This window comes from Mesoplodon densirostris, chromosome 10 (assembly GCF_025265405.1).
Source record: "Mesoplodon densirostris isolate mMesDen1 chromosome 10, mMesDen1 primary haplotype, whole genome shotgun sequence".
Taxonomy (NCBI): Eukaryota; Metazoa; Chordata; class Mammalia; order Artiodactyla; family Ziphiidae; genus Mesoplodon; species Mesoplodon densirostris.
Window position 1 is genome coordinate 36,221,362 of NC_082670.1, and position 18,968 is coordinate 36,240,329.

Consider the following 18,968-nt stretch of genomic DNA (forward strand, 5'->3'; position numbering starts at 1 on the left):
GACACTTGATGAATTAATGCAATGAGAATTGTCTAAAAGCAGTGGAAGCATATTACTGGTGTTCAGGAAGCAGTCAAAGCTGGTGGTAAAAGAATTGAAACCTGGGCTAGAGTATAGAGAAAGAAGTGAAAATCAAAGTCTGAGACTTGGAGGAGACTTATGGCCAGGGGCTGAAGGTAGAAAAGGAAGAATTAGAGGTAGGAAGAAAACTGGGATAGGGTTACGGAAGCCAACAGAGGAGAGAGTGTTTCTATGGAGTGGGTGGTCAGTGGTATCTGGTGATGCTGGGAGGGCAAGAAGAATGAGAATGGAGAGAAAAATTTTGGATATAAATTGTGGTGAGTTGGTTAGTAGTCTGGGCAGAAGCTTGACTAAACGGAATTAGGCCATGAGTTTGAAAAATATAGTAAATGCAATGTGTTGATTATCTGATGTGAGAATTGGAGTAAAGGTAGTAGAGAAATAGTGTGGTAGCTAGTGGGAACGGGTCAAGAGAGGTTGGAGAAGAGATTAGAGATGCTAGAGGGTGATGCTGGTTGAGAGTCAGCCTTCGATAAAAGGTAGGAGGGTAGAGGGGAGAAGTAAGAAGATGAGTAATATAGTTTTAGCCTTTGTAAATCTTAATTGTTGGATCCTTTCTTATATAAACTCCTTTTTTCCCCTTCTTGCCCTAGTTTTGATTCGAGGCGTTGATAGGGCCTCAGGACTGGTTTAGTTATAAGGATAGGTTTGGGACATTGCTGCAGAACTGAGTTACTGGTCTTGTAGTTACTGGTAGCTTGGAATTGATCAGCTGGTCAGTATAGGTGTCAGACCTGGGTTACTATAGACCCATGAAATTACCGTGAAAGGGAGTAATCAACCAGTTGAGGAGCCCTCAGTTCTGGAATGATATGCTGCTCATAAATGTTAAATTCTTCATTTTGGAATAATTTAGTGGAAGCTCAAGGATAAGATTATACAATGCTTGGGAATCTTTTATGTAACTTATAAACTCAAGAAATGATTAAGTAGCAGACTGTTTTTCTACCTTTTTAATTATATGAATAGTAAAACTAATAATAGAAATAACTAAGGAAGCATATCACTTTCCTCTCAGACCCTAAAAAATATTTATTCAGACATTCATGCCATTTAAAAAAAATCAGATTTCTTCACAGTTAGGGGAAAAGGGGTCTAAAATTTCAGAACTGTTCCTTAGCTGATGGTCTGGAAGGATAGTTCTGCTTATTTTGAAATTATTGATGAGATTTATCTGTTTCTTTGTTCTTCCCTGGGTATGGGTTCTGAGTCTTTGGGGACTTTTCATGAAACATTGAGAGGTTCTATCTTGGGACTAGGGAATTAGTATCTAGGGGCATAAATACTAAATCTTTTTTTTTAATTCATTAATATTGGTTACTAGAAGGTTTAATTCTTACAGTTGCATATCCTGAGGCTTTTAACCAAATTATAGTGATTTCCACCCCCCTTTAAAAAAAAAAGAGGATCCAAAGGATGTTTTTAACTTACCAGTGGTGGTTAGTCTCTTTGAGAGTGTGGTTTATATATGTACAAAACTACATCTAATGATGAGCATTTGTCTATATGCCTGGGGAAAGGAAATTAACTTTTTAATTAATTTCTTTCCTTAGGATATTTGAACTACTTGTACTCAGCCCATTCCTTAATGTTTAGTTTTGTTTTAGCTGTGGAAATATTTCTGCCTTGAAAGTTAGTGCTTTTTCTATTCCGGCTGAGTTACACTTTGTTTTGTGTATCAGGTTTTGGACTTTGCGAAAGAGAACAATAATTTCCTGTTTCTTCATGTTTATAACAGGTAGCACATCACAACTTCCATCCTCAAGATTTTTTATTGACTAAAAGTCAGTCTGTTGCTAGGCCTGCTAAGTTATATTATTGGTTTATATGTGTGTGTGTGTGTGTGTGTGTGTGTGTGTGTGTGTGTGTGTTTAAATCTGTGCTGTAGGTACATGGTACCACGAACCTATTCCCATAGTTTCCAGTAACTAGACTGAGGGGGCTTGCCACTGTGATAGTATCATTTTTGCTTTTCTTGCCTACACTCCTACTTAGACTGAGCTTCTTGAGGACTGTAATTATGTCTTTTCCCCTGTGTTTTCCTAGCACTTAGCACAGTGTCTGAATCTAGACTTTTCAAAGTAAATGAATGACTGAATGAATCTATTCCTTGCTTCTAAACTAGAATTTAAAATTTGGGGACTTCCCTGGTGGCGCAGTGGTTAGAATCTGCCTGCCAATGCAGGGGACACGGATTCGAGCCCTGGTCCAGGAAGATCCCACATGCTATGGAGCAACTAAGCCTGTGCGCCGCAACTACTGAGCCTGCGCTCTAGAGCCTAAGAGCCACAACTACTGAGCCCACATGCCACAACTACTGAAACCCATGCGCCTAGAGCCCGTGCTCCGCAACAAGAGAAGCCACTGCAGTGAGAAGCCTGCACGCCACAGCGAAGAGTAGCCCCTGCTCGCCGCAACTAGAGAAAGCCTGTGTGCAGCAGTGAAGACCCAATGCAGCCATAAACAAACAAACAAACAAATAAATAAATAATAAATAAATAAAATTTGTCTCATCTATCACATAAAGACAGTAATAGCGATGAACTGTTAATACTTTGAAAACTCTTTGACTCTATTAGTATTCTGTCTTCCCAATTGTAGTTTTTAGTATCTTTTAGTATCTTCATCTGTAAACTAGGGGGTTCACAAGTCATCTCTGCTGAGGATTCACAAATCACAAATTTGAAGCTTTTCTTTGCTTGCTTATAAAGTGCTTCATCTCTAGATTGGAGGCACCAGGAGGGCAGGGCCTATCTCTGTCTGGTTCACTGAGAGATATCCAGTGCCTCACAGGGTACCTGGTACAGAATGGGTCTTCAGTAGATGTTTTTTGACTAATTGAATTCTTATAGAGTACTTTGTAGACTTTATTTTTTTATTATTTTATTTTTTATTTGGTTGCGCTGGGTATTAGTTGCGGCTCACCGGCTCCCTAGTTGCAGTAGCTGGGTCCCTTAGTTGTGGCATGCACGTGGGATCTAGTTACCTGACCAGGGATCAAACCTGGGCCCCCTGCGTTGGGAGCGCAGAGTCTTAAATACTGTGCCACCAGGGAAGTCCCATAGTACTTTAGCATATATTATTTATAGTGTAATTTTTACAGTAGCCCCGTGGGTGGGTTGGGTAAAATATTATTTTTAGATGAGAAAACAGATTCATAGAGACTAAGGGGCCTCATCAGGGATAATAAGTGGTAGAGCCTGAGTCTCAAACTTAGGTTTTCTCATTTTAAGTCCAACTTTCTAAAAAAAAGCTATAATAGACTGTTTCTTTCCTTTTGGTCCTAAGTAACCTTAGAGGGAAGGGACTAGTAAGAGGGGAAAAGTATGGTCTTCCCATCAGAAACCCTTTATGAAGGTAGTAGCAGGGCAGAACCCCTGGAAACATTGCCTGAGTTCTGATAGCACCTCAGCTCCTTGCTGGCTGTATGGCCTTGGGCAACAAAGTCCATTTAACCTTTCTCTGCCCCCACTTCCCCATCTGTGAAATGGATATAATAGTAGTCCTACACTCAAAGGATTATTATGAGGAGTAAGTCAAAGGAATTAATAAAGTTTGTTAAATAAATAAAAAATAAATATGAAGAATATGTGTGATTTTCATGAGCTAATAGAACGTAGAACGTTATAAACTGAGCACTTAGGCCTCTGGTGGTAAGAAGTTGATCATGACTAGGTTTTGTTTTCATTTGGTTTGGTTTCTCAGTTGCCTTAGTCTTTTGAAGGTTAATTAAACTCACCCCAACCCCCACTTTTCAGCTTCATTTTAAAATCATCTTTCCCTGTCTTCATTAGAAAAAAAAGTTTTTAAACCCACATTTGCCAAGAAATCTGCAATGATGAATTACTTACTCCTTTTCCCTAAGAGCCTAATTATAGCTCATACTTTCCCCTGTTCAAATCACACAGCCAAGATGTACATATTCTGTGAGAATTCAGCATTTATTTACAGTCTGTAAACTTGCTTAGTTTTATGTGTGCTTTTTATACATATTTTGTAATAATACTGGCAATCTTTTTTTTAGAGCTTACTCTGTGCTTTGCAAAAGATCATCTCATTTAATCCTTAAACAAAAACACCTGGGAGGTAGATGTTGCCCTATTGAGAAATTGAAGTTCAGAGAAAGTGACTTCCCCAAATTGATACATCTGGTTAAAGGTGGCACCATTATTTAAACTCTGACTTTGAAGCTCAGGCTCTTAACATCTACTTTATGCTGCCTCTTGTCTCTCCATGGAGAGTGTCAGTTTTAGAATGGTAGTACCTGGAAGACAGGTTCTAGATCTGTGAAGCAAAATTTGTATAGAGGACTTCAGAGTCCCAGGAACAATTGACTCTTAGTACATCTAGTGTTGGAGAGGGGAGGGGGGTTAATTATAATCATAGTATTAATTTTGATGACAGACTGAATTTTTATTTTTAAAAATATTCAAGTGAAGTAAAAATATACCTTCTTTTAAACATATTCTTGGTTTTTAACTAATTGATTCAGCACGTCCTTGTATGACCAACAGCTCCGCTGTATTGGGGTCTTTCTCTTTCTCACCTGTTTGCTTTGCTTTTTTTTTTTTTTTTTTTCTTTTTGCGGTATGTGGGCCTCTCACTGTTGTGGCCTCTCCCATTGCGGAGCACAGGCTCCGGACGCGCAGGCCCAGCGGCCATGGCTCACGGGCCCAGCCGCTCCGCGGCATATGGGATCCTCCCAGACCGGGGCACGAACCCGTATCCCCTGCATCGGCAGGCGGACTCTCAACCACTGCGCCACCAGGGAGGCCCTGCTTTGCTTTTATACTTCGTGCTCAGTCCAGATGGCAGGTACAGGTCATTTTACATGCTATTTTTGTCCAGTAGATATTAAATTAAAGCTACTAATAGAATAAACTCAGTAGAGTTGATTTGTTTGTCCTAGAACATGTTTTTTCTAGTATTTACAACTTTTTCTTAGTAATCTTAGTCCCAGGTACTTTGTGGCTGTGATGATGTCATTAAATTTCAACTGTGGTGGTATCTTAATCCTCACAGACACTCCGTATCTCCTCTCTCTCGTTAAATGCATATACTAGCATCAACTAAAATGCTAGAATTTTATCTTTTTTCCAAAAATATGGAAAATTTCATAAGTAACCATTAACCTTGCTTCTTCTATTTTTAACTGTAGTACCAGAAGAAAACATTGCAACTATGAAATATGGAGCCCAGGTGGTAAAAGGGGAGCTGAAGTCTGCCTTATTAGATGGTGACACTCAAAATTATGATTTGGATCATGGATTTTCTAGGCACCCAATTGATGATGACTGCCGTTCTGGCATCGAGATTAAGCTAGGTCAGCCGTCCATTATCAATCATATACGGATACTCCTGTGGGACCGAGATAGCCGGTGAGTCATTAGCATGACTTGGAGAGAAACTGACATGTTTGATTGAGATGGCCTAACTTTGTGGTCATCTGCTTTGGTTTAAGAGATTTGCTGGTTTATATCTTTGTCATCACTTTGCTATTTCTCTTGAAGTTTAGTTTTGGGGGAAGAATTAAAGGGTGCGTTTCTTTAAAAAATAACATTTTTTGCTTTTTTCTCCTTATAAAAGTAATGAATGTGTTTATTGTGGAAAACAGAAAATGTAGAAAAGCACAAAGAAGAAAATAAATATTGCTAGTAATCTCACTGCCTATTATTAATTTTTATATTTGTCTAACCAGTATTTTTAAAAATTAATTAATTAATTTTATTTTTGGCTCTGTTGGGTCTTCGTTGCTGAGTGCGGGCTTTCTCTAATTGTGGCTTGCAGGGGCTACTATTCGTTGCAGTGCGCGGGCTTCTCATTGCGGTGGCTTCTCTTGTTGTGGAGCATGGGCTCTAGCTGCGCAGGCTTCAGTAGTTGTGACGCGCAGGCTCAGTAGTTGTGGCACACGGGGTTGGTTGCTCCACGGCATGTGGGATCTTCCCAGGCCAGGACTCGAACCCCTGCCCTGTGCATTGGCAGGCGGATTATTACCCTCTGCACCACCAGGGAAGTCCATAACCAGTATTTTTTTGTTATGCATAGTCTCACTCACACACACACACACACACACACACACACACACACCAGAAACCTGTAAAACCACACATAGTTTTACAAAATAAAGGTTAGATGTACAAAAAGTAACTTCACTTTTTAATTAATACATTGTGAATATTCTACTCTTAAAAATATTCCTGTAAAATGTTACTTTTAAAAAAATTTTTTTGAAATATAGTTTACTTATAATGTGTTTAAGTTCTGTACATATATATATACAAATATGTTTTACATATATATTCTTTTTCATATTTTCCATTATGGTTTATTACATGATATTGAATATAGTTCCCTGTGCTATATAGTAAGGCCTTATCTTTTATCCATGTAAAATGTTACTTTTAATAGTTGTTTGTTATTCCACTCTATGGGTTACCATTGTTTATTTACTTGATTCCTTACTTTTGGATATTATGATAACTTTTAAAATATACTTTATACTGTGGACAAAGAAAAAAATTGTCTTTTAGTGTGGATAAATATCATTATCAAAACAAAAGAAATATGTGAAAAAAACTTGATGGGCTCCAGCCTAGGAGCCCACCAGTTTCACAGTGGCTTCAAGATTCTGCCTTCCTTTCTAGCCACTCTGATGTTTTCACCCACTGGGTTCAGCCATGGCAGAAGTACCAGAGCAGTAGGATGACCAAGAACTGAACAGTCTCCCTCTTTGCTGCTCATCATTAACCTAAACCTGTACACCTAGTCTCTGGTGTACAGTCTCCTAGGCCCTACTCATGCCTCTTTGAGTCTGGGCATGAAGGGCTTCATAGTAAGGGTGATGAGACCCTGCAGATCTTGCTGGTTAGTTCATTTCTCTTGTTAGCACCACTGACCACCACCCTGGCCTTTCAGGCCATTTGAGCCAAGTGTGAGGGAAGCTTTATGAAGTGAGAGTCAGCATTTCCCATGTGCGTGGGTATTGGAGGTTATCTCCAGGTTATCTCATTCTTTTTGATTAAGAATATGTTTCCTGATATGTATCGTTGGATATAATATGATGTGTAGTTGGCAAAATGGAGCAAATTTCACGTATTATTTACAAGAGTCTCTGATTAATAATAGTAGTAGGCACTGTTCTAAAAGCTTTACATATATTAACTCGTTTAGTTAATAATGCAATTAGTATAAAAATAATAAAGAAAAGGTTAGTACATTTGAAACTGAAAGTAGTTATCATCATTTCCAGGATGTTAAATATTTATAGGCCACTTTGTTTTTTTTTTATTTTTTTAAATTAATTAGTTTATTTTATTTATTTATTTTTGGCTGCGTTGGGTCTTCGTTGCTGTGTGTGGGCTTTCTCTAGTTGTGGCGAGCGGGGGCTACTCTTTGTTGTGGTGCACCGGCTTCTCATTGTGGTGGCTTGTCTTGTTGCGGAGCATGGGCTCTAGGCACGTGGGCTTCCGTAGTTGTGGCTCGCGGGCTTTAGAGCGCAGGCTCAGTAGTTGTGGCGCACGGGCTTCATTGCTCTGCGGCATGTGGGATCTTCCCGGACCAGGGCTTGAACTCGTGTCCCCTGTATTGGCAGGCGGATTCTTAACCACTGCGCCATCAGGGAAGCCCCAGTTTGTTTTAGTATGTGCGTTTCATTCATGGGGGACTTAACTTTACCATGTACTAGTTTCTTTCTCACAGAAGTTATCATTCTAAGCAAAGGTGAAAAATTCAGAATCTTAAGCCAAAAAGATTCTCATATGTGTTGTAAAATTATATCCTGCATTGCTGATAACCCAGAGAGGTTCAAAAAAAGGTTATAACCAGTTTGAGACTGAGCAATAAAATGAATGGGAGTGAGAGGACAGCAGAAAATGAGGGGATGACACAAAATAAGCTGACCTTTTCTGGTCACAACTGCTGGTTGCAGGCTGACATTTATGGTCACCTAAATCTTCTGAGATTGTTCCTGTTGATATTACAGTACAAGTAATAACTGCATCTCAAATTTAAATTTGGCTTATGACAGGGGAATATAGATTTGTTCAGTATGGGACCAGCATGTAATGGTCCAGGGTAGCTGACCAGGGGAGGATGATAGGCTGTTTTCATTACTGCTAGATTATTAGCTGCCAAATTTTAAGTTGTACAGAAAAGGAATACATATTATCTCTTCACTCATGTCATTTATTTTTCTGCAGGCTGTATCTGTGTGTGGAATGGTAGGAGACTGGGAGGAAGCAGGAGATAAGCTGGCCTCTGTGAGGAACCATTCTGAGTTGGCTTTCCTCCTGAGAGAGGAGGGCTGGGCGGCCAGGCCAGTGAAGGTAGAGGGAGAAGGCACACTTCTCTGTTTTCTGTCCTCTCTCTGTCATGGCTTTATTAATCTGTTAATACGGTATATGCAAGGCATCCTGGTCCTGTTATGTCTTATATGCCTGATATGTGACAAGCACCGTGCTAGACCCTGGATATATGCAGATAAATATGGCATGGTCTGTGTTCTTAACCAGCTTGAGACCTAATAAGGCAGACAGACATGCAAAGAGATAATTTCAATACATTGTGGTGAATGCTATGTTAGGGGGATCTATACACATTTCGTCATCATCAGAATTTGGTCGTTATGCAGAAAATGTAATCCATGAATAGTGTATTTTTTGTACCTTTTAACATTTTATTAAAATATAACTTCAGGGGGCTTCCCTGGTGACGCACTGGTTAAGAATTCACCTGCCAATGCAGGGGACACGGGTTCGTGCCCTGGTCTGGGAAGATCCTACATGGTGCGGAGCAACTAAGCCTGTGTCACAACTACTGAGCCTGCACTCTAGAGCCCGCGAGCCACAGCTACTGAAGCCCGCGCGCCTAGAGCCCGTGCTCCACAACAAGAGAATCCACCACAATGAGAAGCCTGCGCACCGCAAAGAAGAGTAGCCCCCGCTTGCCACAACTAGAGAAAGCCCGCACGCAGCAATGAAGACCCAACGCAGCCAAAAAAAGAGAAAAAAGCTGCTAAAAAAATATAACTTTGTATTGTTATTTTAATATGATACTTTTTTCTGCCTTTTTCCTTTTGATTTATAGGTCTTATTCATACTTCATTGAAGTCTCAATGGATGAACTTGATTGGATCAGAGTGATTGATCATTCGCAATATCTGTGTCGTTCTTGGCAAAAGTTGTATTTTCCAGCCCGTGTCTGCAGGTTAGTTCTCATGGCTTATAAATGATTTTGATGTTTGTTTAAAGAGATTTGGATGTTGAGAAACAGATTTCATTTTTCTGTCTCATAGAAGAAAAGTTTTCCAGGATATCAGTTACTAAATGCGTCCCAACTAAAAAACTTAGGGATACTATGGAAAATTAAGCATCTTAATATTTAGAGTGTACCGTGGAACTGTTTTGTACCATATTTATGTAAAGGCATGTAAATGAATGAGAAGGGACGACACACTGAGAAGTGGAAATGCTTTTTAAATTCCATGCTATACCTTGAAAACCGAGTTATTGTTAGGGGGGTGCGTTCTTTTCACAAAAGCCATGAGAGATATTTCTGAAGCCTTCCCTGGCAGTCCTCAGAGCCAGGAGGAGATTTTTGGATGCTGTTGTGCATGTTCTTTTTCTAGGTCAGTGGATATCAGTGGAGTTTAAAAGAGCAGGTGTTTCTAGTGGGGTTGGGTTTGGGGCAAGGGAGGCTGAGCTGATGGGGTTGGGTTTGGGGCAAGGGAGGCTGAGTTGGTGGGGCTCCAGGCTTACACCCTCCCTTCAACCAGAGCACCTTAACTTTTATTGTCATTATGTATTTTAGCTCCATGTAAGTTTGTTTTTTAAAAAGTACTGATAAGCTGTTCTAACATTTCATATTCTTACTTTAGATGTAAGCCATCTTTTAAGCTTTCTTTCTGAAATTCTGCAAAACCAGTATGAATAATGAATTTGGGAGTTGGGAAAGGTGGTTAAAGGCCCCTGAAATTCTGTTGTGTTTTTTCTATTGTGATTTTCCCCTTGGAAATTTCCCTCAGATATTCTTTACCCTAAACTCAAGAGATTGAAGGCAGAAAGTGATTGGTTCGTTTAATTAGGTGTGTCAAGAAGGGATATGGTGGGTGTAAGCCAGGGAGCACGTGGAGCTGGCTCCTTACCCACTCCGCTCCACACCCGTACTCGTGACCCCAGCTGACATCCCTGTGTGGCTGAGTTGGAGCAGATGGGGATGCCCCACAGCACTTACTCTCTCGGTCAGAAGGCACCCTTATACTTATTAAACGCATGATCTGACAGCATCAGGCTGAATTCTTACTTCTACCACGGGAACTCCACAAAACCTTTCAGCCTCTGGTACAGTAAAGAATGTCGCCTACGTTTTTTTATTATGGGGATGACTGGACACAATATTGTTACCCAAGGATCCTCTTGTGTGGAAATGAAGAAAATCAATTTCATTTCCCCAAAGAGGGACTGAAGTGTCTCAGGTCTAGCAGTTGCTCTTTTATCAGAGGAGTTTTGAATGGATTAAAATGAGAGGGACAAGAAATTGAGTGAAGATTCTGTATCTCAGAACTGCCTAGGGATACTTTGAGAGTGACAGAGGGGCCCCGAGGTAGAGGAGGGGATTGAGTCTGCATCGACTGACATTATTATGGCTGTATCAGATTAAAAAATAAGCAACATAACAACCGAAGTGTCTGACATGGACCAAAGGACTGTGTGTTTGTATTTAATTTGAAACACTAGGAACACGACGCCCAGAACAAATCATCGTGACTGTAATACCAGCTATGGTAGAGGCTGTGTGCTTTACCCAACTGAAAACTCCTACTCTGTGGAGGGAGACGTGTACCCTCAGTCATGATCTCTGGCTTTTAGAAAATATAATTCCTCTTATTTATTAATGGGTATTATTTATACTCCCTTTTCCTTATTTTGTCTCTCCTGTGTGGCCTTGCCTTTATTGATGTTGCTTTTATGTGTTGTAGAGCCTGGCTGTTTTCATGATTCTAGTTTTTGTCTTGGTATAGCCAGCTCCCACGCTGGTTGAGAAAAACTGAGCAAAGGTGATGTTAGAGACAGTGATAACAAGAAAAGAAAGGAGTCTTGATATGCATTTTAGTGAGAAATCATTTTAATATTTATAACCACTTTAACTTACTATGTTACTACATTCCTTCATAAACTCTGCCTTTTGTAATAGTTTGGAATTTTGGAAGTATTTTAAAATGAACTTAAGAATAAGTCCCTATTGATTATCCAAGGATGTCTTATGCTTGGTGTTTCTTATCTTCACAATCATTTATTGACTTCCTAAACAATGTTCTAAATACATTTCTTTCAGGGACTTCACTGGGCACATATAAATTCTTTATTTCCTTAGCACGTAAGTGTTCAGTTTGCATTGTGTTAGTTAATTTGCACATTTGTATGTCACCCTTGTTCTTCAGTGTCCTTTGCGTGTTTGTCTTGCCTCTCATACTAAAACTACAAGCTCTTGGAAGCAAGGAGTATGGATTCTAATCTTTCAGTATTCTTGTGCAGTTCTCAAGTTATGACCTTGTTTGCAGTAGGTACTCTATAAATGTTAGCACAGGTTTGGGGTCAAGGCACTGACCAGGTAATGAAGAGAGACTGATTCAATATTAATATGTATATATATTCATTGGTGCTTTTTATCCATGTATTTGTTAAAATGTATATCTGTACTGGAAAACTCTGGAGTGGTAAATGGTTCTGTACTCTTTGCAAAGTCTACTTTCTGTTTTTTCTTCAGGAAACTGAATTTCGAGGTTAATTCTGAAGGATGTGAGTGTTGTATATTGATGAAAGATTTCATCTAATATATTCACTAAAGAAGAGATACTCTGTGAATTGTGAGATTACCCAGCCCTCTCTCTTGAGTCTAGGTTGAACTGCATGTAAATCAGCATCGGGTAGTAGGAAAATCATGGGCTGCAGAGTTAGAGCTCTTCTCAAATCCTGGTTTCATCTATTATTGGCATTGTGATCTTAGTAAAGTTGTGCCTCTTCAAGCCCTCATTTCTACACCAGTGAAACAGGAATAACAGCACCCTTCCTGGGGTCTGCTGTGGAGGGTTAGATGACAGAGCATATGTACAAGTACTGAGCACGATGTCTGGCCCAAAGTAGAGGCTCAATAAATAGTTGTTTTTATTACCTTTTCTACTTTCTGAGACTCTGAACTGGTGTTTGGCCTTCAGAGAAAGAGAGCCATCCTGCCACTCTCTGTGGCCATGGTGGCTCTCAGTGGTGGCTCTCAGTATGAGGAAACTGTTCCTTATCTCAGGAGTGTGGTCCTTTCAGCACTTTTCCATATTGCCAGTCCACACACATGCCTTCCATGGTTCTCTTTATCTTAGTAATCTGCCCATTTGTATGTTTCCAACAGTTTTCATACATTTTGGTTTTGGTAAAGCATTTTTTAATTGTGGTAAAATATATATAACATAAAATTTGCCATTTATATATCCTGTGGAATGTAATTTAGTCAGCATTTCCCCTCACTGAGATAGTGGTGATAAGGATAATGTCAGGCTTCAAAGCCGGAGTGATGGTTACAACCGCAGCAGTGAATGGAGGGAAGTGGTCTGCTCTTTCTTTCTGGGTCCTTTTTAGGAATGCATTGTGGGTCAAGTGGGGACTGTTCAATGTAGGCAAAAGCTTAGACTAATAACAACCCCCTGGCCCGCAGCTGGAAATGAAGAAAAGTGATGTCAGTTTTGGTACAGTTTTTCATATGATACTCAGAACCATCTTATATCTTATCAGCTTTGCCTTTTTCAGGAAAAGGAAATTTCTGCTTTACCCATAAATTCCCCAACCTTCAAACTGTCTTCTTGGCTATCTAGTGAGCTCTCTTCAAGTCCTTCCACAGCTTTCTTAGTTGGTAGAGCCTAGGACTGAACAAAAAACACTAACAAGGAGTGGAAATACTGAGTGCCCTGGGATGCTTTAAATTTTTTTTCTGGATTTTTCTCAACACGGTGCTGGTAATTTGGCAGCTGCAAAATGTTGCTGAAATACGAGAAGACTTGAAAACATGGATGTGAATGCGTGCAGAGGTAGCCCACATATGGCTGGTAGCTGGAATTACAAAAGTGAACTTGGTATAAAACCTGGGAGTTGAGGGAGAGGAATAGTGGGCCTAAAAGCACAGTCCTTAAGAATATAGCTATTGAGAGAGGGAAGGAAAGAGTAGGTGGCAGACAGGTTTACTGCAGGGGCTGGTCAGAGAGTTAGAGGAGAATCCGGGGGAGCACAGAGGCCAGAAAGGGTGTTGAGAAGGGTGCAACTTGATGGTTCAGAACATGGCACAGGATGGATGAACTCACTTAACACAAAACTGAGCTTCTTTCTTCCTTTCCTTTTGTTTTTAATTATCAAAACGGAAATGTCTTTTATGACATTTTAATTATAAAATTATGATGTAGTACACATTTTAAATATTGATAAAGCTTGCCCTCTGATAAGGCTGTACTCAGTTTCTACCAGTAGCACATAGAAATGCCCCTTCTCCAAACCCTCACCAATGCAGGCATTGTCAGCATTTTGCCAATGTGATTTATGATCTGTAAAAAATTGTTTTTCTTCAAGTTGGATTTCTTTTTTTTTTTTTTTTTTTTGCGGTATGCGGGCCTCTCACTGTTGTGGCCTCCCCCGTTGCGGAGCACAGGCTCCGGACGCGCAGGCTCCGGACGCGCAGGCTCAGCGGCCATGGCTCACGGGCCCAGCCGCTCCGCGGCATATGGGATCCTCCCAGACCGGGGCACGAACCCGTATCCCCTGCATCGGCAGGCGGACTCTCAACCACTTGCGCCACCAGGGAGGCCCCAAGTTGGATTTCTTTTATCGTCTGTGAAGTGTAGGGTATCTTATAATACTTGACATTTGTTATTTCTCATTTATAAAAGCCTATTTTTGTCTTTTGCATATTTTTCTTCTGGGGTGATTATCTTTTTGTTTTTGGCTTGTGAGAACTTTACGTTGGTATGTACACCTTGATACATATACATATATATATCGTATATATACATGTAGACGTATGTTTGTGTATGTATGATTATACTTTTGCCTATCATGTACTGTGCAATTTGTTATTAGTTTTTAGTGTTTTATTAGTAATTTTTACCATATAGAATTTTATGTTTTAAAAAATGTAGTCAAATCTGTCAGTCCTTTTTATGGTTTCTGGTGGTCTGATATCATGTTTAGAAAGGTGCTCCTCACTCCAACCTTAAAGAGTGTTATATTTTTATAAATTTTTTCTGCTACTTGTTATTTTTATCTTTGTATCTAAATATTTAATCCAGCCAGAATATTTTTCATGTATATTTTCAGATTAGGGATAGTCAGTTGACTAAGACCATTTATTTAATAGTCGTTCCTTACCACACTAGTATGAACAGCCATATTTATCATGTGCTAAATTCTAGCATATACTCCACTCTGTTCATTGATTTCTTTGACTGTTAATGAAAGTGTTTTAATCATTGTAGTTTTCCCTTCCCTCCTTTTTCTTCTTTTCTTAGAATGAGAGATTATAATGTGCCAAATGTGTCATGGACAAAAGGGTGTTGTAGAGCATCTGCTGGCCTGTCTTCTAGTCTCAGTGGTCACAGTAGAGGTCATAAATGATGAAAAACATCTCACTAGAACAGTTCTACTTTCACTTACAACAAGAAATTTAGGCATGCTTCTTCACCAGCTAAGAAAATAGATTTTTCTTCATTTATTCATCTGTTTATTCATCCATTACTCACTCATTTCACAAATAAGCTCCTGCTTTGTGCTATGCATTGTACTGGATACTGAGGCCATAACACTGAAGAAGACTGCCAAGATTTCTCTCTCATAGAATTTGGGAGGAACAGATATAAACAATAAGAGCACAACAGGTAATTGTAAATGTTGTGAAAATGATACTGTGATAATGACCCAGGGTCAAGAGGAGGAGAGTAGTTATTTAAAATAGGTGATCATGGGAAGCCCGAGAGGGGAGCTGGGTGTTTTAAACTGAGATTAAGGAGGTGATATTCTCTGGTCATTGTTGTAGATATTTAGGCTTTCTTTGGTGTACATCGAATGTTATTCAAGAGTAACTGGTCTACTCTAGGAGGCCTCATTAAATGAATACTAAAACTGTACTGTTTTTTGGTTTAGGGCACTTTAATTTCTTTTATTGCTACCATACATTCCAAGTCCCCTCTCATCCCAGCCATCAGTAGGTGCACCATAATTTTTTTACCCATTTTCATTAGATTATAGTACCTAACAGTGCTATAGATCTACAAGACATAAAACAAATGAGAAAATAAACATTGCTATTTATGGAAGCATTCTTTCCCTACCATATTAACCTTGTACAAAAGTGTGTGTGTCTTCCACCTTTTCTTTTTTGTTCTCCCCCTGACCCCCTGGGCATTGATATATTTATTTACTTTTAAAGGTAGACAGTTTTACATTAATCAGTGGTTCACCAGGATGCTTTATAATCATAGCTAGAATTATGCTGAGCCTTTACTTTATTTATATGATTGGTGTCTTCAGAAGTCAAGAAATGCCTTATTCAGTTGTAAAGGAAGAAGGAACAGTTTCACTTTTTAAAAGTAATCATTTTAGTTCACACTTAGTTTGAATTGTACCTCCACCTACAACTTTGATACCATAATTGAATTAGTATAGAGCAACCTGCAGACAGAGGAACAGTCTCTTCTAAGAGTGCAAAGCAAAATGTAGCCACATGGTGTCACTAAATCATAACAGTTTTACTTGGGGCTAAAGAGATTAAAATTGCTTTTTTAAAAATAAAACCACACTTAAATATAAATTTTCTGAAGCCTGTGATTTGTGAAATAACATGTGAAACTATTTGTACTATTTAAGTCCTTTTACTCATGTGGAGCATTAATTATGCCTGAAGTCCGCAGAGGTACATTCAGGTGCTAGACACACCTTGACTCGTCGTCTGCCAAGTATAGCAGATATGTGGGCTTCTGTAGTAGAGCTATTCAGTTTCATACAAATAAGTTCTTTTTTTCTCTTAATTTTTTTTTATCAAATAAGTTCTTTTTTTAATCTTCCTTTGGAATTTTGAAATAAATAGAAGAGTAATTCAAAGGAGAGTGAGCCATTAAATATTTATACGGAAGAGTGAGAAAGGAAGAGTGAGGAAAAGAGAGTGAGGGTTACAGGACCTCAGAGGACAGACAAGAAGAGAACAGTCCAACATTTATTGAGTATCCATTGTGGGCCAGACGCACATTGCTCCCTTGTATGATTCTCATGATAGCTCTAGGAGAGAAACACCACTAACTACCTTCATTTTACAAATGAGGAAACTGAGCCTCAGAGAAGTTAAATATGCAGGTCTGTGACTACACAGTTAACGTCACAATCCTACGTTGCTTCTGCAGACTGTGAGGTGAAGAAATAGCTCTGCTTAAGAGTAGGGGGAGACATGGAGCCCTGGAGAAGCTCTTGCCGCCTTTTTGGCGGGAACAGTTTCCAGGAATGATGAAACAGAGGGCCTGGGGTGGCCACACTCTGCTCGTGCTGGCCATAGCCACCTGCATGACAAGGATACTGATGAGGGGGAGGAGGAGGATGAGCAGTTGGGGAAGTTTTCTCTTTTAAAATGCCCCAAAGGGAGTGTAGCAGTCCTTTATGTATGTTTTGTCAGTTTGTCAATAGTACTTTGAATTTTCCTGCCCCTTTGTTCGCCATAAGATCATTTTAGACTTTATTATTACAGAGTGAACCTGGTGTTCTTAACTCCTGATTTGTTTTGCTTCAGCTATATTTATTTATTTTTTAATACATTTATTTATTTTATTTTTGGCTGCGTTGGGTCTTCATTGCTAGACGCAGGTTTTTCTCTAGTGGCGGAGAGCGGGGTCTACTCTTCATTGCGGTGAGCAGGCTTCTCATTGTGGTGGCTTCTCTTGTTGCGGAGCACGGGCTCTAGGCGCGCAGGCTTCAGTGGTTGTGGCTTGCGGGCTCTAGAGCACAGGCTCAGTAGTTGTGGTGCACAGGCTTAGTTGTTCCGTGGCATGTGTGATATTCCTGGACCAGGGCTCAAACCCGTGTCCCTTGCATTGGCAGACGGATTCTTAACCACTGTGCCACCAGCTGTATTTAGAAACAAGTTTCATATATTATGGAATTTCTCTTCACAAGATCTCTTTACATCTTGAATTGCTTTTTTTTTTTTTTAGTTGAGGAATTTTCTATTTATTATTTTCACTTAGGATCCTCTTATTAGACCAAAAATATTTTCTGTGTTTTATTTTATTTTATTTTTTTTTTTTTGCGGTACGCGGGCCTCTCACTGTTGTGGCCTCTCCCGTTGCGGAGCACAGGCTCCGGATGCACAGGCTCAGCAGCCATGGCTCACGGGCCCAGCCGCTCCGCGGCATGTGGTATCTTCCCGGACCAGGACACGGACCTGTGTCCCCTGCATCGGCAGGCGGACTCTCAACCACTGCGCCACCAGGGAAGCCCTCCACTGTGTTTTATATTCTGTAAGACCTTTGAGACATGGCTGTTTGTACTTAAGTTTTTCAGCTGAATCTAGGCGTTTTGTTTTTGTTTCATTTTTCTTTAAAGGATAATAACATGTTGAGCTTTTGTGTGTAGTGGAGGACTTGAAACATGAGAAAATAGAACAGGGTTGTCCTTTTTCTTTGCATTTTATTTTATAATTTTAGAATATAAATTAGTATCTTTTAATAAGTGTAAGATGATGTTAATAACACCAATGACCTGTTATTACTACCACAAACAGCCCTTGTATGTTTTTCATTCTGGAAGGCAAGAGCTATATATAGTAGTGGTACAGTTGCTTCCCAAGCAGTTAGGTTCAGGATTAAGTTCAGATAGTACCCCCCTAGTTGATCATCAAACATCTTTTTTTTCCTGCTTTCCCTCTCCTCCATTCTACTCTATTACTATAAGACTTATTTATTCATACATTTATTCAACAAACAGGTATTTATTGAATACCTGTGGTATTGCAGGCACTTAGTTTAGGTGCCACCATAAAATGGTGAACAAGACACAGTTCCTTCTCTCAAGAATTTTATTATATAATAGGAGTGACAACTTTCTAAAGATTGATAAAGTAAAATATGATCAGTGCAATAATAGAGATGTTTATATTTATATTTATTTTATATATATATACACACACATATATATATATGGTATGCTGGAGCATAGTTATGGGTGATCCTACTGAAGAAAGAATTTGGACAAAGGGACCAAGGGATTGAGCAGGAAAAAATAAGGGGAAAAGGATGCTCTTTGTTCTCTTGCCAAAGGCAGAGTATGCAGTGGACTTGGTCAAATCTAAACTCTTCACCCCAAACTCTCCATCATTGGGCCCTTCTGCTTCTTTAGCTTCATCTTTGGTTCTTATTAGAAATTCCCTGCTTGGTCTCAGCAGTCAAAATCATCTATTTAATGGGAATTCCCTGGCGGTCCAGTGGTTAGGACTCCACGCCTTCACTACTGAGGGCCTGGGTTCAATCCCTGGTTGGGGAACTAAGATCCCACAAGCTATGTGGTGTGGCCAAAAAACCCAAAAATTCTCTATTTACCATCTACCTGCTCATGCCTTCTACCTATGTCCCTAAGCTCAGAGAAAGTATGTGACTGACAATTCTCTCTTCATGTGACCCTGAATAACTGTTTCAGATATCTGGGACTTGGTTTCAGTTAAAGTGTTTCAGTTAAAGTTTTTTTTAAACTTCTTTCAGCAAGACTAGAGGAGTCCCTGTGAAGAACCATAAATTAGGTTAATTTTCACAAGTAATATTCAGAGAATAGTAAAAATTCCCAAGAAGTGAAGGGAAAAAAAATCCCTCTGCTGGAGCCAGG

General features: G+C 39.6%; 1 protein-coding gene across 4 annotated transcripts in view; it reads left to right on the forward strand.

Annotated features, from left to right (window-relative positions):
• Positions 1-18,968, forward strand: part of BTBD9 (BTB domain containing 9) — a 411,236-nt gene that overhangs the window by 51,802 nt on the left and 340,466 nt on the right. For all 4 annotated transcript variants that reach the window (XR_009533526.1, XR_009533527.1, XM_060109198.1 and 1 more), the window contains exons 5-6: positions 5,240-5,459; positions 9,166-9,285. Coding sequence is in view for 2 of the 4 variants with exons in the window: in XM_060109198.1 (XP_059965181.1) it covers positions 5,240-5,459; positions 9,166-9,285 (340 nt within the window). In the remaining 2 variants the exon portion in view is untranslated. The remainder of the gene's footprint in view (positions 1-5,239; positions 5,460-9,165; positions 9,286-18,968) is intronic.